We start from the raw sequence: 25,871 nt of genomic DNA on the forward strand, positions 1-25,871 counted from the left end.
GATATTTTGCAGATGGTTACACATTTTCAAGTGGTTTTGGTGAGGACTTCCATCTCCTGCTGATGAGGGCATTACATGCTTCTGGCAGTTGGCCCTTGGCCTCAATACAAAGGCAATACAAAACGTATCTTCCTGTTTAAAATTAAGTGCAAGCTTTAACAACCTGGGCCTAACTGTATCAATGGTTCATCAGAATTGGAGTCTGCATCTGGTGCTTTTCCAAGTCTTTCCTTACGATTTCTCTTTTGAAAGAGTAAACCACCACAGGTTATCTATTGCAATTTCACAATTCAAAGGTGAAATGAAAGTGAAGTCACTTCCTTTTAGTATCCATGTTTCATGGTACTAATACAGCACGCTTCCCTGTAAGATATTTCAACATCTGTATGAGCCATTCCCTTAGGGGACGTATGCTAATAGATTTTTTTTGTTCCTTTAATTGTCCACTTTGCATTATTGTTTTTGAGCTTTTTCTTCCCCCCTTTTCAGTTCAAATTCATGCTCAAGGATGACCTTTATGAGAAACATGGGAAACTAAAAGGGCTCTATATTTTTATTTCTGCAACTTTTTCCTCTTCCATCTTTAGAAATACTCACTGTGCCAGCAAAGAGCATCATAGGTTTCCAACAAAGCAACCTATATAGCAGTGTTATCTTCTGGCTTGTGTTACTGTAGATGAGAAGGTTATTTCAAAATTATCCCTTGCTGACATTTGTTCCAGAATTGTTTTTCACCTACTGTGCAGTGACATTGCAACTGTAGCTGAAGTGTTTAATGTAGAACAGGAACCAAACTGGCAAAACTACGGGTTTGAGTAGAAGACCTTTGATAATATGAAAGTATTTAGTAAAAGTGCTAATGTTCAGGAGGATCCTGTTATGTTCCACTTGTAGGAAGGCCCTGGGTTCTTTCATTGATCAGCCTAGCGAAAATCTGCTTACCTATGTATCTGGGACAAGTAGTTTTGTTGATGAGTAAGTAATGACTTGTTTGCCTTTGGGCATACAAAAATTAACAGCTTGCTGTGATGATGGTGATGATAATGACAATGGTAATACTAATAATATTCATTAAAATGGATTAGAAGAAGCATGAAAACTACTCACTCACTGTTCATGTGATGATGGTAACAGAAGAGCTAATTATATAAGATGCCTAATGATATATCCCTTGCACTGAGAATTGCCTTAAGCTCTTAGGCTATGTATCATGTTGTGAACCTGTATCTCTCTTTTCCTTTCTAATTAAAGGAAAAAAAAGTGGTACCAGAAACTACCCCTATGTGTACTTATTTTTAGATGTTCTGTTACATGGTACTAAATGCAAGTCACCAAGCGTGCACAGGTGGAGGTCACCAGAGATATGGTTTGTTTTTAAACTGGCTAACAGCCGTGTGAACACAGCTTGTGATGTGTATTTAAGTGGTGGGCTTTTAAAAAATGTCGTTTGCTGTTGTCTGTTCCTGGTTTAAGGATATAGATTTTCACTGCAGTTTACTCAAAACAGGGAAAAGACCAATGTTTTTGATAATTTGTGACACACTGACAGTAAACTCTAGAGTGTAGGCTGCTTGCATTCCCTATAATAATTCTTACATTACTAAAAATGCTGTTGGAAGGGCTTCACAGAATTTAAGACCAGATTTCCAGAATATCTGTCAGTTTATTTGGATATAAAAAGACAGCTTTGCAGGAGAAAGCATTGTAATAAATGAAATGGAGGCATCTATAAAATGTAGTTATAAAGATACAACCATTTTTGTACTGTGTAGTTGTATAAAACCATAAGCACAGTAACTATATATTTAGAAGTAAAAGAGGGAAAGATAACGTCATATGAAATACGGATGAAAATTAATGGAGTTTTGGTTGATGGAAATTATTGAGAGGACAATAAACATTTTTGTGAGTTACTTTTAGTCATAAATAAGAAGTGATGTGGTGAAAGCTAGGGTATCTAACCTCAGAAAAGGAAGCTGTAGAACTACAGCTTCAGAACGTTGCAGAGACTTCAGTAATGTTTATAAATCACATTGAAGTTCCCAGATAAAAGGATTAGTGACCTTTTTATTTTTATTGTTAGCCACCTATTAGTAAACAATTTATAGTTTTGCTTTTGCCATATTTACCAAAAATAGTAAATAACTGCCTTTATATTGCATTTTTTTCCCCAGCTTTACCACCAAACAGTAAACTGACTGTTGCAATCTTTCCTTATCTTAATTATACTGAAATGGACAGTACTTATTGTATGGTGTTGCAGGTTTGTGCACATGTTCATATAAAACAAAGATCCAAGATTATATGCATGATGTAACAACAAATCAAAAATATCTTAATGTGTACAGGGACTGCATTACCAGAAGTCCAAACATACTGGTTTAAAACAATTTTTCTCTTTTGATGTGTGTCTAATACAAAAGATCTAGATTTATAATAAATTATACCTACACAACATATTTATCCTGTGTCCATACTACCTTTTTATATGTAATCTTTTCATACATGCTGTTTTAATGTTTTTGGTATAGACATTGCATGAAGTGATAGACGTCTTTATAAATATATAAATTGTTTTCTTCAATTGTCATATCTTTGTTCAGAATATAGAACAATACCTTCAGCTGCTGTAAATCCAGACCATTCTGTTAGCTGCAATAATTTACAGTAGCTGAGGAGCTTGCATTTTATTTTCTTTGAGCATATTGGATTTACTTCCCTGTAGTGGCCCTTTCTTTTTGATGGTTTATGTGAAATTAACAGATTCTTCTTTAAACATGCAAAATTATTAGCTTGTTCTTCAGTGTTTTTTCTCTCTTTTTGGAGAAGATATTGCTGGTGGCATTTTGCTGAATAAAGTAATGCAGTGAAGACTACCGTGGGCATCCACAGAAACTGAAGAATTGTGTTCTATGACAGTTAGTGAGTAGAGTAGTCTGAGAGCATCAAAGAGGGAGAATATTTGCTGACAGGAGCAGTGAACTAATTCAAAAGTGATTAAGGCTCATCTTTATGCACAGAGCTCTACCACAACTAATATTAAAATCTTAACTGCCTCCTCATGCAGTCACCAGCATCAACAAGATTAAGTACACTGCTCAGCTCTAACAATGACAAGAAGCAGACTAAAGGAAAATAACACTTCGAAAAGGCTTTGCAAACTGCATTGTGCAAACCTCTCTGCAATTTGATGACTAAAACATTACCAGACCTGATCAAATACTGAAAAAAAATACTAACATTAATCTGAGTAAGTCATATAAAATTAATTTGGTAGTATTCATTACTTTTTTAGTTATTAATTTTGTCCAAATATTCATAAATTCAATATCCATGGTTTTGGTTTTTACCCCCGGGCTTCATAAGGAAACAAAGTTCTGTGGTCACATTGTCTGTCAGGCACCATAAAGAACTGTGAACCCATGAGCCAACATGAGTTCAATAACAGAGAAAAAGATTTCACAGATTCTATGTTCCCTCAACAGAAGTGTGAAAAATGACCACTTACAGTCACCAACCTGTTGGTTGGGTCTGCAAGTCGAAAAGCAAGGTTCAGCTATGTAAGGTTTGCGTACTGGACTAGAGACGCCAGCTGACCAATCACTCAACCTGTCTATTGCCTAGTCAGTAAAGAAAGAATATATATAGTTCCTGCATGATCACAGCACGTGCTGTGTCTTGTCCAGCAAGTGTGGCAAATGAGGATGGGGTAGGAATGTGTTAGGAAGCATAGATGTTGCAGATGGGGAGATGAGGGAAGTGAGCTATATGCTACTCTTGCATAGCTTTGTTTCAAAATGTTTTAAGATATCAAAATAATCCCTACTTTAAATTCAGATAAATGGACAGATAAGCAGAACGAGATCCTGCTCAGAAAAGCACTTAAGCAAAGTCCCTGTTCAAGGAAGAACATTAGCACATATTAAGTGCCTTCCCAAATCACTGCCAAAGTAATTTGTAAACAACTGAAAGGTAAAACATGTTTTCAAAAAAAGCCTCATCAAAAAATGTTTAACAATACTGTTGTTCAGAAAAGTGCTTGGATGCCTTTTCTTTATGGGAGAGAGAAAGTTTTATACAGCAGTAAATATGCTGAGTATGAAGTAATTGTACTCAATCGACTTTAAATCATTGTGTGAAGAAGCAGAGAATTATATGCTGAATTGTAATTTATGTTTCTCTTATGACTAATGGAAGGAAGAGACACCTCACTATATAACTTTCTTAGCATGCCTTAGAGTCAGCATTGCCTAAAGAACATTCAGAAGTACTTGAGGTTTTTCATACATAATTAAAGTAGTAAATAATGAATAATTAAGCAAAACAGAACTTAAAACAATAGTTCCTATTTCCAAATAATAGTCCACATACATATTCACTTAGTGGGAATTCATGTGTTCTATTACTTGAGAACAGAGGGGTTTTTCAACATTACACTATGCAGAGGGGGAGTAGAGTCGTGAGACATATCCTGATGATATGATTATACAGACAGATAGTGGCCTGCTCCATTTCAGTCCGCCATTTCAACTGCATCACCGAGGAGCGGCACTCCATAGCTATAGTGTTTCTCTGAGTGAGTAGTTTCCTCATTGTCCAGTCTGCATCTTCACCACATTGTGTCCCTCCTGTGGGACTCCATGCTGGCAGCGCCCAGCTTACCTTTCGCCTGCAAGTCCCACAGCAGTGACCTCGCCTAAAATCACCATCCACCCATGCGATGCTTCGCGGGCATCGTTCCATTTGTGGGCTCCTTCTGCATGTGTTTCCTGCCTTGGTGGAAAGCTTACACTAGGGAAATACTCCTTCTGCCATTGCGTCCTGGAAATCTCATTTTCTCCCTCCTCAATTCTGCAGTTTGAGAGTGACTCTGGTCTCTGTGACATGAAACATCTGCTACCAGTGGACAAAGTTTGAGGCATGAGAGACTTCACTCTGTCTGGGCACACACCCTGTCACTACATTAAAGACCTGTCTAGTTTTGCTGTGTCTGTCTAGTGTTGGCAGCCTGTGACTAGCTGAGGTTTTCAGGCAGACTCTGAACCTGCAAATCTGGCAGGATTCCTTTGTCTTAATACATTTTATTTTGTGAGCCATTGGCAGATATATCCTAGGTGCTAAGATGTTTCCTAATCTGATGGTAAAATCTTGCCAGTGTCTGAAAGGGATTGCCTTTCATCTAATTCCTTTTTCAAAATAAGTTATGACCAATTCATTGTTCCTAGTACAGGTGGCTCCTCAGACATATTTGTAGCCCAGTGTGGATGGTCTGTAGCAACAGCAACCTCTTATCACTCTCTTAGAGCTGTGGGAACTAAGGAATGCGTGGAAGGATTTCAGTGTCTCTTCCAGGAATAAACGTGACCGCATCACTATGAATTCATGGCATATAGCATTATAATAACAATGCAGATGGTGTAAGTTGTTAAGAGCCTCATCCGACTATCAGAAAAGCGTCTCAGTGGCACTACCAGGACAGTTTATCAGGATTAATCCTTCTGACTGATGACTGTATCATTTCAGGATGCTCATTGGGGTGGCAGGGGAATTCCCTGTTCACTCATCCTAGATTGCTTCCCATAGTAGCATCTGACTTTCACCCTAATCAGAAGTCAACTTTCCTTTTTTTTCCCCTGAGGCTCAAATCTCTACAGATGTGATTGTCCTTTGTAACTTTAAAGAAAGCTGCTCTTTTCATAATGATGTGATGAAGCCCTTTGAACTGTCTTCCAAACTGTTTATGTTAATGGTTTATAAATCTAAAGGAACAGCTATTTCTAATCACTGATTGTTGAAATGGAATAGCAGGTCACATAAAAGCCTGTTACGAAACAGTCACAAAACAACCTCCATCAGACATTGTCAGAGCTCAAGCCAAATGAAAGAAAGATCATGAAATTTTCGTAGATGACAATAAATGAGAAATTTATGGCATTTGTTTACCTGACACCTACAGCTGTATTGATAGTTCTGCCAAACCCTGTGCTGTCATGGGAGCAGTGCAGAACAGTGCTGCTGGTGCTATTTATGTGAAAAATTTGAAGATAAATATTAACTCGTTGGTTACTGGCTAGGGACAGTCTGTAAATGCCCATACTGAATGTGATGTGAAGACAGTAAGAGGGATTACTAACAAAAAACAAGTTTGAGATGTGTACTCTCTATTTTAAGTCACTTCTGAACAATACATTTAAACAATACAGTTAAAAAAGGTATTCAGCATTATGCAATAAATATTCAGGCCAGTCTGTTAAACTATATGAGTGTATACGTGTATTTATGTCAGTGTGTATATAAATCTGCATTTGGAAAGAAAGCCACAAGACAAAAATGCTAAATCTCAATTCTCAGACTTGTTCAACTAACATTCTGTTGAGCACTCTTCAGGTCTGCCAAAATTCAAAGTTTTGAGGCAAGGTCTTTGTGCAGCATGTTTATTACCCACAGGTTTTCATCTGCTGGTCACCTCTGTACATTTAGACTACTTTTTGCTGATGTTTCTTTACACATATGCCTGATTACTACACAGTAATCATAGATGAAAAATGGCTTTTAAAACAATCTTGATTTATATCCCAAAGATTTTTTAAATACTTATAAATTTTCTTTAACAAATATGTTCTTTTTCTGCTGGCAGATATTGATGTTCAGCTATTTCTTTAGCGCACCAAAAGTCAACCTGATTCCATATGCTTTCATTTCTCGTTCACCAGTATTATCCATTAAGCTAGTCAGACTATGCCTAACTTTAAGATATGTTTCTGTAAGTTATGCAATATGAGGAGAACAAAATGAAACTCTAGTGTGAAGGAGGAGGGGAAAGAGGTTAATCAATACTGTAAAGTATTTTTCCCATAATATACTTACCAGTGTGGTCTTTCAGCTATTATAATAGTTTCTTTCATTGCATAGCACACTATTATTTATAACCATTGGCAATTTGTCTGTGACATGCGTTTTCAGCAAGTTTCTGATTTAAGTTGTAGTCACTAAAATACCATGTCCACATGCTGCAACAATTGTATATTTAATAATAATAGTTTATTTCAATTTGTAAAAGGGACATTTGTGGAGAAAAACGTAAAATAATTGTTAGAAATAAATTGTTAGGCATACAGCACTGGGATAAGAAATATGCCTTTATTTTGTTTGTTCCTATTGTAGTCAGTAGGTGTGAAGGGCATTCAGCACATGATGAATGAGATGTTTATTCATCGACTTCGGTGATTTTAAACAAGAATGTCAAATAAGCTTATTGTTGCTATCTGCACACCACTCAGCTAAGAACTGTGTTAGGATAATCAAGCCCATTTCAATTAGCTGGAACCTCTCACAATGAATGATATATAGTTAGAAGAATCATTATTGAGTATTCTAGTCAAGGTAGCGTACAAGATATTTCAGATGTAAACTGGTGACTTAAGTAATTAGAAACCTCTGCCACAAATGGTAATTGACCGACATAGGAAATTCTTCAGAGTTAGATTAGGAACCTTCTGTTTTCAAAGTTTACTTAAACATTTCTGAAAGCTATAGCATTTAAAAAAAAAAACAAAAAACCAACCACTACTGTGGTGTTCCCAGTATATGAAAAGTGAAATGAAGACTTCTGTTGCATTCTTGGCAAGGGGAGTGATTTTGGTCAAGGGTAGTAAAGGAAGACATTAATCACGGCTAGTCAATCTGAAACAAATTGTGTTTGTAGATGTCATGACTTTCACACAAACCTTTAGGGAGCATGTTCAAAATGAAGGACATGGTAAATTACAAATGAATTCTGCTGATGTTTGCTATGGGGTCTTTAAAGCAATTATGTCGGTAGCAGGTTGCTCCGATTCATTTGCTTCTTAAAATGTAGTTTCTTCATTACACTCAACAACCCTTCTCCTTCCACTTCTCTGACTCTTCCATATGCATTTGCCTTAGGCTCACAGATTGGAAATAGTTCCCATTTATATACAATAATGGCATTAAGTTGTGCACATTGGAATAAGGTTGAGAGCAGACTCAAAATTACATAGTTTCTAAAGCTTCAGAAATCTATTTCTTTTACAGTTCTGTTAGCTTCAAGATAATATTTCTAATAACACGCTTTTACCTTTTTCTGCCCAGACTAACAGTGAGAGACATCTGTTCACTATCTTCATATCTGCGTTACATATTTAAATGTTTTCCCACTGTGGTAAAATTTATACTGGGTCTCCAATGCACAAATAATAAGGATTGCTCCTCTGAAAAGATTATACTAGCAAGGATATGCACACTTAATATTTAGTTTAGAAATGCATGTTGCCTTTAACCCCTGTCATAAGTGAGCCTTCAAATTCTAGTCTGAATCCTAGTCTGACAGAGATGAGGCAGGGAGTGACAACCAACGTCAAGATTCGCCAGTGTATTGGTTGGCCAGGAGCAAAAGAAGGGAAAAAAAGACACTCTTAATCTGCTAAATCTTAGTTCCATCTAGCATGCAATTTCTGGTTTCCATTGAGAAGTGATTTTTGCATATTAAATATGCATATTTTTCTTCATTTATCCTCTTTTAAGACTTCTCTTAAAACCTTTACTTAAGCAGGAGTATTATCAGATATTCAAGACATGGCTACAGGTTCTAAAGTGGACTTTTGCAATAAAAACATTTTAAATCAGTTTCATACTTTGTTGATCCTTTGGAGTGAGTGCAGCTAATTCTGTGAAAGACTAACTAGTCAGAGTATTTTGTCTCAGTTGTTTTCACTTAGTAAAGTGACATGGAAGTTAGCAAACGGTGCATCAGATAAAAGTGCTTGATTTTGCTGTTGTCGTGGTTTAACCCCAGCTGGCAACTAAGCCCCACCCAGCCGCTCGCTCACTCCTCCCCAGTGGGATGGGGGAGAGAATCAGAAGAGTAAAAGTGAGAAAACTCATGGGTTGAGAGAAAAACAGTTTAATAGGGAAAGCAAAAGCTGTGCATGCAAGCAAAGCAAAGCAAGGAATTCATTCACTACTTCCTATTGGCAGGCAGGTGTTCAGCCATCCCCAGGAAAGCAGGGCTCCATCATGCGTAACAGTGACTTGGGAAGACAAACGCCATCACTCCAAATGTGCCCCCCTTTCTCCTTCTTCCCCCAGCTTTACGTGCTGAGCATGACGCCATATGGTATGGAATAGCCCTTTGGTCAGTTGGGGTCAGCTGTCCCAGCTGTGTCCCCTCCCAGCTTCTTGTGCCCCCCCAGCCTCCTCGCTGGTGGGGTGGGGTGAGAAGCAGAAAAGGCCTTGACTCTATGTAAGCACTGCTCAGCAGTAACAAAAACATCCCTGTGTTATCAACACTGTTTTCAGCACAAATCCAAAACAGAGCCCCATACTATAAAGGAAATTAACTCTATCCCAGCCAAAAACTGGCCCAGCTGTCTACGTGTAGAGTCATGATAGCCAAAATGAGAAAGAAGGTGATACACAGAACCATTTCCAAGGAAAACATGAGCGAAAGGAAGAGGCATGTGAATAAAATAATTTATAATATAAAAAATAAACTTAAAAAATATTAAATTTAATAATTAAAAAAATTTAAAAATTAATGTAAAAAATCTTAAAAAAATTAGACCAATTTGATCACCATATTTCTTTCTTGGAATAACAATGTCATCTTGTACAGTAAACTACTCAGTATTTGAAAACTGAAATTTTAAAGCAAATATTTACAAGAAATCTCTAAGTGCAAAATTAGATCTAATGTCCCAAAGCTGTTTCACTGGAAGTCAGTTACAGATATCCCACTGGATTAAAAGCAAGGGAGGCCTGGCTCAGCTAATGTTTCCTGAACACTCTTGTTGTCTCCTTTACTCTTGCTTAGTTCTTTTGCCATCTTGCACAGTACTTGGATAACTAGTCACAACTTTTCTGCTGAAGTTAATGGCAAACCCTATAAATTGCTCCAGTGTTAATTAAATCTCATTCTTCATTGAATTAATCTACATTTGCAAGAATTTTCTTTGTGCTTATTCTGTCTGAATATAAAGTAATATTTTTAAACTTGTCTTTTCCATATTTTTTAAATAATACATGCAGCAGCTTCTAAATCATGTGCTTGATCTATAATTGTATTGAAGTGTTTAGAGATTAATGTGCGTTATCTAAGTGACTCATAAATTCTAACCTGTTATGCATTGCAAACAGCTGATGTATGATCCCGTAAGTTACTGACAAGTTGTTCAGCCAGTTTCCAATAGTGTATTTTGCAGTTTAGGAATAAATGATCTTTTTATTATATTAACTCAAATCTGTCTGGAAAACAAATTGTCTGATTCCAATGACTGGTTCATATATACATAATATTAAGCTCTAAGCACCATTTTTCAAAATTAGATTGTTCTCCTAAAATTATCTAGCAATTCTTTTTATCCTATAATTGAATATCAATGAGGACTAAAAAAAAATTTTACAGGGTAGGGTAATAGACTAACGGGATTCAGAAAATTCAGCCTATAGCTCAAGGATGATGGGCTACACTCTATCAACAATAGAGAAGATATGAGTCTGCCTTCTTCCCTCAACTTGTGCATTTTTCTGTCAAGCTAGAAATGTCATTTACTAATTAGACATGAGATGAATTTTTGATATCTCATTGCCATATAGTCATAGATATGATTTATTCTAATAAAGGGAAAATATTTTAACTGATATTTAGCATCCCTCTATGCCAATTTACAGAAAGTATTGATTTCAGTTTATAAATAATGCGACTGACTAGAATATGAAATCTTTAGAGAGGAAATAGAGAAAATCACATTTTTCTAATGTGATATTAAATGCTATTTATCTTTAAAAATGCTTGCTTGTATTTGGAAGTGAATTTTGTATGGTCAAAGAAGCAAGCTGACAGCATGGAAGATTAAAGTCTGTACCTTTTCAGAGAACGTGTGATTGCAGAGCTGTATTAACTTAGTTCCCTGGTGTATATTGTTTTGGTGCTGGGAGATTATCTTTAGGAGAAGAGCATAGTTTTATCTGCATTTATCTCCCTGACCTTTTCCTGAAACAATCAGGTTCAGTGGTGCCAATTTCAAAGGTAACTTTTGATACATGAAACATACTGTTATACTGAAAAAGTGATTATTCTCAGATGAACAAAGGGATGTTTGCGAGATCTTTGAACCTAAATTTCACTATGAATAGTTTCTCATGTTGCAACTCATAGGAGCTGATGTAAAAGGAAGTAAGTTGTGTCCCAAAACCTCCATCCTTGGCCCATGCAGCTTCTGTATCCCACAGAGTCACCTGCACCAAACACACTACTAAGGCATTAACATGATATTGTAATGTTTTTACGTCACATTCCAAAGTATGTACCAGTGCAGTTCTGTGCAGGTTCAGGGACATATTGCAGGGTATCTTAATCTGTTTTCCAAGTTATCTAACATCACATTTGCTTCAGTATCTTCCCCTTTAAAATTTTTGCTTTTCTGTTACAACCATTAATCTGTGACACGTCTGGTTTGTAAGGATGGCCTGAGATTTCTAGGTAAGCACGTAGCTTACCTAGTTAGCTGTAATACTGAGTGGTGAACAACTCAGTATTGCAGCTAAAAAGGCAGCCTACTGCATGAAAAATCAGTTCAGATCTTGTTTTTCCATATTCGTATATACAGTAGCATTCTGGATAAACTTTCTAGATAACCTTTACATTCTCATAAACATAATAAATCTAAGCTCTTTTAAGCAGCAGTGTGAATAAAATATTCTTAATTTTTCCATTTTTCCATTTTAAGATGATGGTTATATTGTCAGACATTAAAAATCTGCCTTTCTCATGCAGTTTTAGGGATAATAAGACTAACATCTGCAAAAATAATTTGAGTGGGTGGAATATGTGTCAGTTTTTATGAGCAAGTCACTATTATTCAGTCTCTCAATTGATGGAGGATTAAAATTAATTAAAATCTCGATCTGGAATTTCTTGTATAATTAAATATAATTTAAAGGATTAAAAATGCATAATATTTACTATACATGGTTTTATTTCTAGATGTACCTATATATTATACAAAACTGTCTTTCAATATATGCATAAATGGTGTGAAAATAATGATTTGCCACTCATTCATTAGTCTAATACTAAAAACATGTTAATATGTTAATGTCTTTCGGTTTGCTATAAGAAAATATCATTTTACTTTGTTGAAATATTTTAATAATTTCATAATATTTTCATATTTACCAGATTGATACATGAGCTACACTCCCATGTAACACTATAATTACATTTTCATTGAAAATTTTCCATTACTTTCAAAAAAGTTCATAGATGAGATGTACTCCATTCCTTACTCTCTGTATTACTCTGTCTTCCCACCTTTCTGTTTAAGTTTTTGCAGGTAAACATTTTAAGTACCTCATATATGTACAATCTATTTCCTCAGTGGAGATATTGTGAATTAAGTAGTGATACAACGAACATTTAAAAGCTGCAGAAAATAAAGACCTTAACCACAAGAAGTTGGGTACCTCTTACGCAGTTACTGATACATACTGTGGGTGCTCCGCCGAGTGAGAGAGTGCTCACAGAGAGTAAGGAAAGCGTGTGCCTGTTTTCTGCAGGACTGACAGGTTTTCCAGGGAACTCGGGTCTCATTGAGCATCTCAGTGAAAGGGAAGCACTGAGAGCTGCAGTTCACTGAGCACCTTTGAAAATACTGCCCCGTCACCGAGATGCTTAATGGAAACTGGCTTGTTTTACAAACCAGGCCATTAGTCCTTTCTTAATCAATATAATACACTGGAGGTGTAACATTTATTTCAGAAGGATGTGGGGTCACATATTATCTCATACACTGGTAGAAGTGTGGAGTAACTGTGAAAGTAAATGATCTAAGCACAGTGTGCTATATGAGTACTTCTAATCGCTTGATATAAGGTGAAACACCCGAAACTGCGAGATTTACGCTCTTAGCCTTATTACTAGGTGGCCAGTGTTTTGACCAGATTTTTCCATTTCCTAAAGCATTAAAAAATCAGCTTATAGATTTTGGTTTTTTGCTTTTTTATACTTTTTCTGCATAGAAATTCCTGATTATCTATTGAGTTTGTTTAGATACCTTTGCAATAATTAAAGATAAAAAGATTTAGTAAGGGTAAATGTTATTACAGTATGCTGTTTGGACTTTAAAGCATGAAAAGATTCCATTATTCTGAGTTAAAGCAATTTGAGATAGTCCTTGTAAGAATTGCAATATTTGCAACAGGAAACAAGAATAGCCCAGATTTGTTGGCAGTACTAGAAATACTCCAGATTTTAATAAAAGAGATTATTTTACTTTTGGTGACTTTCACAGCCATTTTTATGCAAAATAATGTATTCATTTCTTTGAGAAATGATTTTTATGTAGCCATAAAACATCAAATATTAAAATCACTCACCCAAGTTGCTACTGAAACCTTCATTAAAAAAATTAAGGTTCCAAATTAAATCACTGGAAAGTTTTTCACAAAACCTTAATTCAGAATTGTGTTTTATGTTTTACTATGCAGTCTTTAATTATATAAATGGCCTACACGTTTTTGGTCAAGTCTCCATGATAACGGGCCAATGTTATTCCACATCATCCTCATCTGTCAGTGTGCACGTTGTCCCTTTATCCCTTGTTTAGCCCAATTTCTCAAAGCTTAGCCTTCATGTGCCATATCCGCTATTGTAGGTTTTCTGCTGCGTTCATGTGATGTAGTATTTGGTTGCTTTTACGTACATTGCAAACATTAAGTCAGCGATCCTTGAAGGCAAGTAGGTAGAATTACTCACAGTTTAGAAGGTAAGGAATAAATCTATGCATGTAAAACCATGTATGTCATAACTATCCCTGAGGTGAACATGGCTCCCTTGGGATGCAGATATCCTGCTCTTCGGACTTGGGAGAATTCAGATCTTTCTGTAGATTTCACTGGCAGTTAAGCATACTCATCATTTGTACACAAAAAACAAGGAGAAAAATGTTCACAACTAGCCCAGTAATACAGTTGGTTTATTTTGAAAATTCATCATCTCTTTCTACCAGGAAAAACATTTATGATCAATCCTGTAATTAGTACTGCTTTGCTTCATTTTTTCTCAAAGCATATTTCCTGCATGGGAAATTTGGTTACAAAGTGCAGCATGCTAATTTTGGCTAATTTACTGAATGATAAATTGGGAAGGTAAGCAACTCAGAGTAGCAGAGTAGGGATTGATAATCCTGTAAATTCAAGGAGCTAAAGTGAGTCTATTGAAAGACAGAATTGCCCTCAAATCATCTTTGGCTATTTCACAGCTAAAATGTGGGAAAAGCTTCAGTGTTTGGATGACACTAATGATCTCAAAACAAAAAATATTGATTCACCAAAAGATTATTAAAGATTTTTAAAATTGTAACAGTCTGTTTCTGGATGGAAAACTATGGTTGAGGAAAGGCTAGTTAGAAGAAACAAATAAACAAACAAAAAACCCCATTCCCCCCAAATATCCAAATGAAGTCTTTTTTAATATTTTTTAATTACTTCCTAGTTTCCATAGAACAAGAATGGTAGGTTGTTTCTTATTCCGTGATATAGAGTAGTATGAAATAATATGTGGACTTCTGTTTCTCTCCTTCACTCTCTATTTTTCTGACATGGGTGGGTAGGTGGGTTTATGCCAGCGTTATCCACAGACACATGTGGATGACTCTATGCAGTCTTTATTTCTTAAAAAAATATTTATTTTAGTAAATATGTTAGCAAATAATAATAGTATAAAAATATGTACCTATCTATTTAACTTTTTAAAGGGATATAAAAGAATTTGAATTCAATTTAACTGCTAATTGTGAGATATTGGACCAAATAATCCAGATTATTCACCTTCGAAGAAGTCTAGAAACAACTGGCATTTATTTTCACAATAGTAAATTTAATGAAGTATGTTCTTCCGTTTACTAATTTCTCTTAAGCTTTTGCTATTGACTTCTAACAGTGAAATAATACATAGTATCAATTGTCTTAAAAGAGAAAATGTACACTAGCAACAATCAAACAGTCCAGGGACTGCCATTTGGGCATTAGTGCATGCTTCTTTAGGTTGATGCACTCACCTTTACTTGCTTTGCAGTATTTCCTGAGAACATAACATCGATAGTCCACTTCTGTCCACCCAGTAGTGGCTTACTGCCCCAATAAAAAGTTATTCTGAGTCTTTAAGTGGGAAGAGAACTGTTTGAAACATTAAATTCTTTCTGTCAGGCAGCTGGGATTTAACTGGAGCACACTCCAGTTATAAAACAGGTTTTCATTGATCTGAGTGGTTGAATTCTTAACTGTAGTTTATTTTCCCTTTGATTTTGAAATCTATAAGTGCCAGTCATAGCTTTAAGAACGAAAATCATTGGCATGGGAGTTTAAATTAAAAGTGATAAATTGAGACTGCTAGTGACCACTACCTCAGCCAAACAAAAATGCCATGACTGCAGCTCTAAACATCGCTGCATGCTTCATTTTAAATTAAGTGTGACGAATTAGGCAGGAAGTTAATTGCTAGCTTGGAATAAAAACAATGATGCTGATTGGAAAAGGCATCATAAAACAATTTTTTACTTTGCAGCAATCCCGTCTGACATATCAAAAATAAAGGAACACTAATAAAAATTAGTGTGATTGAAAAAGTGGGCATTTGCTATGGGTGTGTATATCTGTGGCAATGCCTGTGTGTGCATGAAGGTGACTTTCCTTTGAGAACGCATTTGTCAGCTTAAAAATGTAAGAGCAAATTGAAAGATGCATGAGACATCCTTGTACCTAGGTTGTAGGTTGTTGGGGGTTAGGTACATATATCTCTATCCCTACTGACTAGATATTAGAGTTGCTGTTAACTTTTTTAGTGGCAGCAAGTGCCAGGATGAACAATTACTCTTTAAGAGACTGTGACCTTAAAGACCAAGTGGAGCTGTAAATCTTATATCTCCTTAACTAGTCTCCATTTATTTTACTTTATGTCCACTATGCACAGATATAAAAGTGGACACAACAATATTCAGGAATTCACTGGACAACAGTTTCCCTTTTTAAAGTTTCCGATTTAATGCTAGTTCAGTATCAGTGGAACTATTTCACAACTAATTGGTTATTTGTTCTTTCTAGCAACATATTAGTTGCTCATTAGTAGTATGAAAAGGCCCTTGGTAGTATATAAATTGGTGAAATATTTATCCATTTGCCACAGGTGAAAAAAAGTATTTTAAAAGAAACTACAAAAGCTGAAGTCAATGCAAATGAGTCTTTACCTCCTAAACAAAAGACATTAAATATTTGAAGTTGAGCATTTAAGATTCTCAAGCTTCTACATTACAGCCCATCTAATACAATTTAATGAGTTACTATAGAGCTCTCAGTGCAAGGGTGAAACTATAAATAAGAGCACTAAACTGAGCTCTTTGTTTTCCTTGTTATTACCAAGCTTGATTTGTCAGTCACCATCACATTCATTACCTTCTTTTGCCTCTAATTTGCAGGGAACTGCCTCCACCCTACCATCCATGTCAGCAGATGAGGCTGTAGACATTTTACTCACTGAGGTTTCCTTGCCCCAATCTCCAATGTTATGTTCAACAGCTCAGTTTCTTCCCTGCTTGCCATGTCTCTTCTGTCTCCTAAGCCAAGGATTCACCTCTTACCCCATCTTTTTCTGTCATCCTTCTTGTCTTTCTTCTGTAGCTCCCTGCTGCCTCTTTCCACTGATCTCCAAAATCTTCAGTCAAATGATTTCTTTCACATCGTCCGCTCAGGCCACATTGTAATATTCCTTCTTCCAGAGCACCCAGCAGCCTTGCCCATTCCTAACCTACTCTTTCCCCTAATCTTATGTGCCTACACATCCTATTTCATGTCTCCTGAGCCCACAGCTCTGCCTTTTGCCTTTTAGCTTTGTATGCAAAAGACACTTTTAGTAGCTTGCTTGGCACTCCGCTTCCTACCCTTGCACTTCCCTTCTGGTTCATGCTTGATTTCTTTTCCCACTGCAAAGTTGATGGCATGGTTTGCGTGTGTTGTTCTGCCTAGGAGTGACTGATAATACATACATTGATACATACATAATTCATACATATGTACATCATCAGGTGTTCATCAGCTGTCATGGGAAGACTGCTACATGTTACTTATTCCTAGAGGGCATAGCCTTAAAGTTAAAAATTGCTGTAGCCCATCAGTGACATGAATGCACAGGATAATTTCAGTATCCTCTGCAGTTTTAAGTCTTGTACCAGTTTGCTAATCATGAAGTGAGACAGTTGCTGTATACTCTCAATCTGCCACTGTGCAAGCCCTATTTGTTCTGGAGAGAGCTGTACAGTTTTAATCAAGACATAGTTAACAGTCTTTCAATACTGCCATCATACACATTTTCAAAACTTTAAGATTCAACCATAAACATTTGTTCAAGTTACAGTTTTTGTTGCAGAGCCTCAGACCAAGAGTTAAATTTTAGTAAACTGTTAAAATAATTGTATTAGTCTGGTATCATGACCAGAGAGAAGGTCTTATCAATTTGGAAACCTTTTCTTGCACAACTAAAACTGGCCTTGCAGTAGAACAAATGTTCCAAGATATGAGATAGTAAAGACAGAACAACTGGTGCACAAGTACTGAATGCTTAAAATAAATTGAGTACTGAAAGAAAAAACACCAAAGCCTTGTGTATGGGTTGCATAGAAAGCTATAACTTCTGACTGGATTTTGGAAGGACAGCTTTCTACTCCGTCTGTATTCTCATGTCTTCTAAAACCTGCCTACGTATTGTAGGTACTATCTCAACCCTAATGCTAGGGCTAGACCAAGGGACCTTCAGACCTTGAAAGGCAGAGTTTGCAATCTTCATGCAGTTCACTGAAGCTCACATGGCTGTGGATTAGCTCACTAAAGAAACATGCAAATATAAGTGCATGTTTGCAGTCTCATTCTTCTGGCGACTATTTAAGATTTTTAGTGTTGAAACTGAAGATAGACCAGTTGCTTTGTCACTAATAAAAGATTGGATGCTTTTGACAACCTTTCTATTTAAAAGAAACCTAGATGCATTATTAGCATGATCTGAAATGCAATAGTCCACCATTTGCAGCATTTAAAATCACAATTTTGAAATATAATTTTTATAGAATTATTAAACTACAGTTACTCAGATAAAATCTGCTAAATCTTTTTTTTTTTCTTTCAGACAATTCTGCTATAATTATGGTCAAAATATGCTTAACAACTAATTATGTCTTTTGGAGTGGAGTGGTCTTTCAGAACAGTGGAGACTGTGTACCCATTTGGTGGTGGTATCTATTGGCTATGGGCAGGTTCCTGCCTGGAGTTTTACAGTGACTGTGAAAGGGATAAGTTCAATGTCTGAAAGATCATTAAAGCCCATTTTTTACTTTTTTCTAAAATCTCTGTAACATAGATGTGGTAATTTTTTCAACATATCAAATCCAATGTAGTTCGACATTCACAGAGATTACCTGAAAAAGACTCTAGTCCAGTTAGTGCTTGTTGGATGAGTAGAAGATACCGCATTCAACATTAGAAAAGGTTCTGCAACCTCACTTAGGTGAGCCGGCTAAGTACAGCCTTTCAGTCCCTTGATAGTATAGTGGATTGGAGGCCCCTGGTGTAATCCGCAGGGGACTTACTGATGTAGTACATTAACATATGCAGGAGTTTGGCAATGTAAAACCTCCTGTCATGCACTTATCTCAGTTGGCAATTAATTTATTTTAATCCTGCAAGTGTTGGAGGATGTGAAAAGGGCAGTTGGTAGTCAGTGTATCTTGCAGTTCAAAGGTGTTTAATTGTTGTCTAAAGGAATTGGTTTCAGGCATTTGATTGCCGCTCATATTGCTCCTCTTAATATGCCTGAGTAGCTCCATATAAACCATTATTTTTTGGAAGAAATGTGTTTAGGAGTAGATTCTCCTTACATACCCTGAAGCTATCACAGATTCTGCTGTGGCTTTTTCAGTGAAGGTCTGCGTGTAACCATTTACAGGCATGCTCTTTAGCAAAGAGGCTTAACTACTCTGCATTCATTTAGAAGTGAAGCATAAGCTAGGTGTCATGTCTTTTTAAAGACTTAACACTGATGTCAAAATCACAATGTTTTCTTTTTTTCATGGTGACTGAACTCTCATCTCAGTTATAAAAAACATGATGCTGCTTAATAAAATTGACTCTGCTTAATTTGTCTCTGGAAATTTTAATTATCCTTGCACTGTCCCCTCAAAAGTACAGACCTTTCATTTGAACTTGGTTAATTTAATAAGTTCTGGTTTTCTTTTGTAATAATTTTTAAAAATTAGTCTTTCTCATATCCAGTGATATCACTGACTGGATATAGGAAAGCAATAAATAAAGACCTTCATTTATAATGACTTTATGCAAAGTCAGACCTACCAAATTTCAGCTGTTCACTTCTTCTAAACAGATGCTATCCTTATGTTTTCGTAAAAATACATTTAAGTTTTTTTCTTTAATATAAAATTATTTGTAGTACGAGTAGCAGGACTGGTATAACTTCATTTCCTTCAAATTTGTGCTTGTGTCTGTTTCCTGTATTTCCTACTGATTTGGCTGGAACATTGGCAATAATTGCTGTGACTAGTTCACAGTTACACATTTATTGGTGGGTCTGTCTTTATGCAGATATTGATTCTCATGAAAGTTGTAGAAATATATCTTTTGGACTTCCCTCAATTTGTTTGAAATTTACCGGTTGACTCTAAAAGTGTTTGGAGAACTAGCAAAAAGAGGGCAGATGATGGGCAGACAGTGTGCTCCCATAAACTGCTTTTGTGGAAGAGAAATTTTGTTGCATTTTAAAAGGCAGTATTCTATCTTACCTAGAATTATTTTTTTGCTTTGCTAAAGACACAGACAATGACAAAACCAGAATAAGTTCATTACAGTTTTTCACTCATCAGGCCTGCATTTGCTGTGCATAAATACACATATGGACATATATATAAATATATATGCATACATATATGCATATTTATGCAGAGAGAGAGAGAAAGCAAAAAGTTAAAAATAAGTTTGACACATTTCAGCTCATTCTGCCTGTGATTACAGGCAACGCTTGGCCAGCACCAGCTTTGTTCTCTGAGCTGTGATGCCATTCCACATCTCTTCTCTGCACCTTGGCTCTTTTAAAAGACCAGCTTAGTTAATCGAGACATTTCTGCCATTTGGAGAATGAGTTCTTTGCTTTATTATATTGCATCCCATCACGGCAAGCTCAGAATAGCAGTATCAGAAAATAAGCAATAACGCCTGTTCTCCCTAGGCCGTCCTACAGAGCTATGGCAAGACAGTAAGAGCAGGAGTCTGAGCCTAAAACTGGGCAGGTGGAGAATGAAGGGGCCAAGCTCCAATTTCTGTCGCAGCTCTGAGGTGGGGTGCCTGGGCAGCTTGCCTGAGAGTGGCTGCCGGTGCCAGCTGCCAGCCGACAACGGGGCCTTTTCTTGCGTCCTCAGAAGCAAGGCTGATGCCAGCTCTCTCTCCTTACTAGGACAGAACAGCTTTCAGCACAGATTTTTGTCTTATATTTGATGGGTACAGAGGAATCATGAAAGCTTTTACAAATCGAGTTTTGCTTTTCAATCACTGTTAAATCAGCATCGCAGTAAACCTACCGGATGTCATGCCTCACAGTCATGTAGGTGACAGATCTGTCATGTCATGTCAGACCTCAGGGAAAATGGGAAGGGAGAGACCCTCCCTTACACAGCCGCTGTACTGGAGAGGGTTGTGCATTGATCTGGAAGCCAAGATTTCTGCATACCCTCTGACTTTTATCAATCAAAGCCTTACACTTCTATACTCCGGGCAGCAACTGTTATTTTACTCTGAAGTCACCTGAAAAAGTGGACAAGGTCATTTCTGGAAGACCTAGCATCTTCAGTATAACCTCCGTTCAGCCAAAATTAGTTTTAGTCCAATACTCTTCCGTGACTTAATGTATAAATGAACTTGGTTTGGACTTTTAATTTAAGTTTTGTAGGACTTAAATAAATTAAGTCCTAATTTAAGTTAATTAGGAATTGGTTTAAATTCAGTTGAAATAAGTCATTTGTAATCTGAAAAAAAGAGCTTCTGCATTATGTTTGCTATCCTTTCAGAAAACCCTATTTAAAAGTGATTTATGTTAAACCAGGGTACATTTTTCTCTCAGCAAGGGTCCCAGTTTCTGCTCTCATACACAAATACTTTCTTATGCTTGTCAGTTGAAAAACAAGGTGAAATCCCACAACTACATAGGTCCTGAAAACAGTAAGTCCCCAGGGCAGAGCTAATACTTGAGAACATACTAATACAAATAGGGAAATCTTATCTTTTTGCTACACTGGAAGTAAACGGAGAACTTCATGAAGCAGAGCTGGTAAGGCAGCCCCTCTCCCCACCACCAAATCCATGCCTTTGTTAAGTTCTGAAGCTTTCTGCATACACAAGTTTTGTTTGAATATGCAATTAAATTATTAGAGCCAAAAGCTGTAGGCTTGGAAATTATCAGAGCCCATTTTCTGTACTCTTGAATTACACGGGAGGCACTTGTTGGGCGCCTTGGAGCTCTGGAAACAACACTGTGAGAATGGATGCAGCCAGGGAAAACAGTGAATGACATCTTTATATTTCTAAACACAGAGCAGAAATAGAAATACCCCAAAGAGCAAAGAGGTAAAGACATTTTGTTTTTCACGTATGCTACAGAATGGAGATTGTGACAGTTCTGATAATCCTGGCATTTTCATGTTGATTTCTAGACCTGTGGGGTGCAGATAAGTTGTGAGTAAGCTCTCCAATTTGTGGCTCGATAGCAAAACCCTCAGCAATCAGAATGCAGCACATCAGTTGTTATTTTATTATTTTCAGTACTACTACTGCTGCTACTACTAGGATGACTGCTACTACTACTATTATTTTAAGTATCACCATCCCTCCTGTCATCTTTATGGACAGTCAAGTGCTTGAGTGTTAAAGGAAAAGAGAGGAATTCTTAGTTGGGTTAAATCTTTTCCCACCAGGCTGAAAGATGCTAACCTTATTGCTGATAGAATTCTTCAGTTCAGGTCAGGAATCCAGTTTCCGTTTCAAATCGATGTTTTAAAAGAACATTTTTATTGCAGTTGCTAAATCCTAGTTTGGGAGTATGTTGTACAGGCATTTATTTAATTCTTTGGCTGAGCTAATTACTTGTATCTGCCTATGTTCTTTAAAAAGATTACAGGATGGGTCACTTCAGAAAGAGACCTTCACTTGCCTGTAAGACACAGTTTTGGTTGCTACAGCAGATTGTTACAGGTTTCCATCTTCATATGTTCTGCATTAATGCTCACTAGCATTCATTCAATTTTTATTTAAAATTTTAATTGCCTCACCAATGAAAGGACAAAAAAGCAATTGGGGATAAGAAGAATGATCCTGTACAAATGACTACCTTTATAATTCTTAAAAAATACTTTATTATGTTTTCACAACATGCCCAACATCACCTAAATGTAAAAGACATATTTCTTGCTGCAAGAATCTTATGAGAAGCAGCATTTCCTATTGGTTTTGCTGTCCCAGTTGCTGTATACTGTATATAAACTTGCACAGCCGTTTACTAGTTTCTGCTGTGCAAACTGAAAAGGTATTGTTTTCTGAAAATCTGCTATATTTTTTACAAGTCAATTTACTTGCAGTAGTTCTCTTATGAAGTCCTGGTTATGACTTTCATATATAATATTAACTTCATTCATTAACTGGCAGTTATTTGTTGGGAGGTGGTTGTGTATACCTTCTAAGTATACCTTCAAAGCTCTGAAATGAAACGAGGTACTGAAGGAGTTCCATAATCTGCTGGTGCTGCTGGTGACGGTGCCCATGCAAGGAGATTAAGGTTTGGTCTTGCTTCTCCTCGCCCAAAACTAGTGAGATCCTTCTCAGCCGTCACCCTCTCGCCGGTGTCTCTGTGCTTTCTGGTTGGCAAGGGTGGCAAGAAGTGCTTCCTTCTGGACACAGAGCAGCAGCTTGCAAGGTCTCCTGTAGACAGTGTCCCTGAACCTTTGCCAGTGTGTTTGGAAGCGGGGCAACCAATATTTGGCTGTCATTTTTTTAAGTGAACACTTTCTATACCATCAAATGAGCTGTTCAGGCTGCCCCAAATGCAATACTATTGTCTTAAGTGCTTCTGTCTGGGACCTGAGCATGCATGCAAATATTGCATGCTAGTGCAGCATAAAATTCCCAGTGATGGGCTGCCATATAACTGCTCTCCCTCCACTGGGGCCTCAGCAGAGTGTTTGAGTGATGCTGGGGTGCTAGGAATGGTCAGTGGTTAAATGGCTATAATTTAGCCACAGTCCTTTAGACTTTGTGTTCACATCTGCAATGAGACATGTCAAGGATTTATTTACTTCTGAACTTAAATAATTCTAGAGATATTTGAAACAATTTCAGACATTTGAAACAGTTCTTGTCCTAAGAAATAGCTTTTCTGTTTTCAGTAAAATATAATATTAAAGCCTGGAGTCCAATTATACAATTTTCTGATGAGCTGAGTGTTTTCTGTAATTGGAGCACATATAAAATAATGGGAAGATAACACACCTTTATTGTAAATGTAAAGTGGTCAGCTGTCTGGCTAATAAAGCGCTATGCCTGTGCAGGCTTCATCACTTTCACTGGAGTGTATTTAATTAAGGTCCTGTGTGCCTAAAGGCGAAAGCATTGAAGTTTGAGGGATGGAATGGAGTGACTGGAGACATGTACTCCTATTGGCATTTGCAACGTAACTAGTCAGAAACGCACTCTGAAATATGATTGATTCAGACAAATGTGCTGGTGAGGAAATTTTAGGTACAAGCCTTCTCTCTCCTATGTACTAGTTCTGTTTTTCCACTAAGAAATGAAGGGTACAATTGATTTTCTTTAAGCTTTGTATGCTTACATATTCTTTTCTAAAGTTTAAAAACAAGGCTATAACAAATCCATGTGCCAAAACGCACACTTTGGAGAAAGCAGGGAGTTGTGGGCTGAGAAAGGCAGCAAACTGTTGAAGAGTTGAAACAGCATAAGATTTTAGAAGTGGGTAATTATATGAAATAGGATATAGAAATAGGAAACTATTCAAGCTTCAATTAAAAAAAAAATAATAATTTTGAGAGGATATACAAGTTCAGATTATATCTCACAGCCCAAGTAAATATGGAAAGCCTTCAAAGTTTCTGCCTGTGTAAACTACAGCATTTTCATGTTTTTTTATGATTTCCCAGCACATCACCACTTAAGTCTCCTGAGCAAAGCTGTGTGACTAATTGATTTTTCATCTCACTGGCCATAATGAATATTGAAAAAATGATACTAATTGAGTATTTAAAAAAAAATCTAAACCATAGGTTTAACTTAAGCATGCAGGTAGGAACCAAAGCTTTATTTTTTCTTCAAATACAATCCGTTTTTGAACTTTCTAAATTCACCACCCTTCATGCTAATTGTTTATCTTACTTGCCTGGCAAAACCACTTAGACAAGATAATTAGGTGTTAGACATGATGGAGGGGCCATTTAAAATTGCAGTTTTTGTAAATGATGGGTTTGAGAAGCTCTGCGTACTATAGCCAGTGATTTCTGTCAAATGCCAATAATAAGGACTCCGATTTCTGTCTGATAAATAAATTGCTAAACATATTTTCTGTTAAAAAAACTAATGTGACATTAGCCATAGCTATACCCTGTCACGGTTCTGTTCTTTGTTTACAGAGATTTTACATCATTCCCTAATAAAGGGTTCTCATTTTTAGCAATTATGAAACCTTTTAGTGTCAGTCATTAACTAAGCAAAAGATACAAGATGATTGATATATACTAGCTTTTTTTTTTTAATATTGTGGATTGATTCTCAAAGAGTAACTTTGGAAATGTATTTAGAAATACAGGAAAAAAATGTAACTGACGTGTAACTGACAGCATACAGTGAGACTGTACAGTCCCCGTCACTGCTGAAGTGAGGGAGGGTTTTGCCTTTTGCTTCCCCTGAAGATGGGTCCCAGACTTTCTTTTTTAGAACTTCCTGTGGCATTAGGTCCTGCCTATGCTGAGAAATGAAGAAACCTATCTTGCCTTCTGGAAATTCCTCCAGATAACTGTACTGTGTATATAGGATTAACAAAAGTAAATTTCTCATGACAGTAAATAATTTTGCAGACAGAGATAATTTTATTTATAAAGTAATCATTCCTCTTCTGAAAGTTCTGAATTTCATGATTTCAAGGACCTTTCTGACTGACAATGAAGAGAATCGTATTAATATATTTTCACTAATGATTATATTTTTTACTTTTTTTTCAACGTAACATGGAAAATGTGCTACACCAGATCAAATCAATTATCCCCTTAATCCAGTAATTTTTTTTCTGACAGTTATCAATACTAGGTAATTCAGAGGAAAATTCAAGAACTATTTGCCAGTTACAAGATCATCATCTGAAGTGAAATGTCATGTATTTCACAGTATTTGTTAGATTTTATCCCTTTCAAAATGTTTATTTGCTTTACAATGTCTTGCTGTTTACATATCAATATCCAGTCCGGTTTAGGTGTATTTGGTAAGCATTTACCCCCAGTTAGTGACAATTTCTGACAGATTTAATTGAATTGTTATTATTTCACGTGGCCACATAAAGCTATTCAAAGTAAAAAAAAAAAAAAAGTCATTTCTTTAACTTGATGATTACACGGAGGATTTCCACTGTTGCAGGGATTAAGTTCTGTAACTTGCTGCAGGAATATTTAAGAAAACATCAACCAGTTTCCACGTGGCATCTGACAGATCTGTACACAGGGCTGTGTGACACTGCTGCCCACGGCTCCCTTGTT

The 25,871-nt window shown here is 36.5% G+C and overlaps 1 protein-coding gene across 13 annotated transcripts in view; it reads left to right on the forward strand.

Annotated features, from left to right (window-relative positions):
• The window catches only part of EPHA6 (EPH receptor A6), a 532,004-nt gene that overhangs the window by 285,451 nt on the left and 220,682 nt on the right, over window positions 1-25,871 (forward strand). For 7 of the 13 annotated variants that reach the window (XM_072885203.1, XM_072885210.1, XM_072885220.1 and 4 more), the window contains one exon: window positions 895-975. The exons of the other annotated variants lie outside the window; for them this stretch is intronic. In XM_072885203.1, the coding sequence (XP_072741304.1) occupies window positions 895-975 (81 nt within the window). The remainder of the gene's footprint in view (window positions 1-894; window positions 976-25,871) is intronic. 13 annotated transcript variants of the gene reach the window in all.

The sequence above is a fragment of the Ciconia boyciana genome, chromosome 1 (assembly GCF_034638445.1).
Source record: "Ciconia boyciana chromosome 1, ASM3463844v1, whole genome shotgun sequence".
In the NCBI taxonomy this organism is placed as follows: domain Eukaryota; kingdom Metazoa; phylum Chordata; class Aves; order Ciconiiformes; family Ciconiidae; genus Ciconia; species Ciconia boyciana.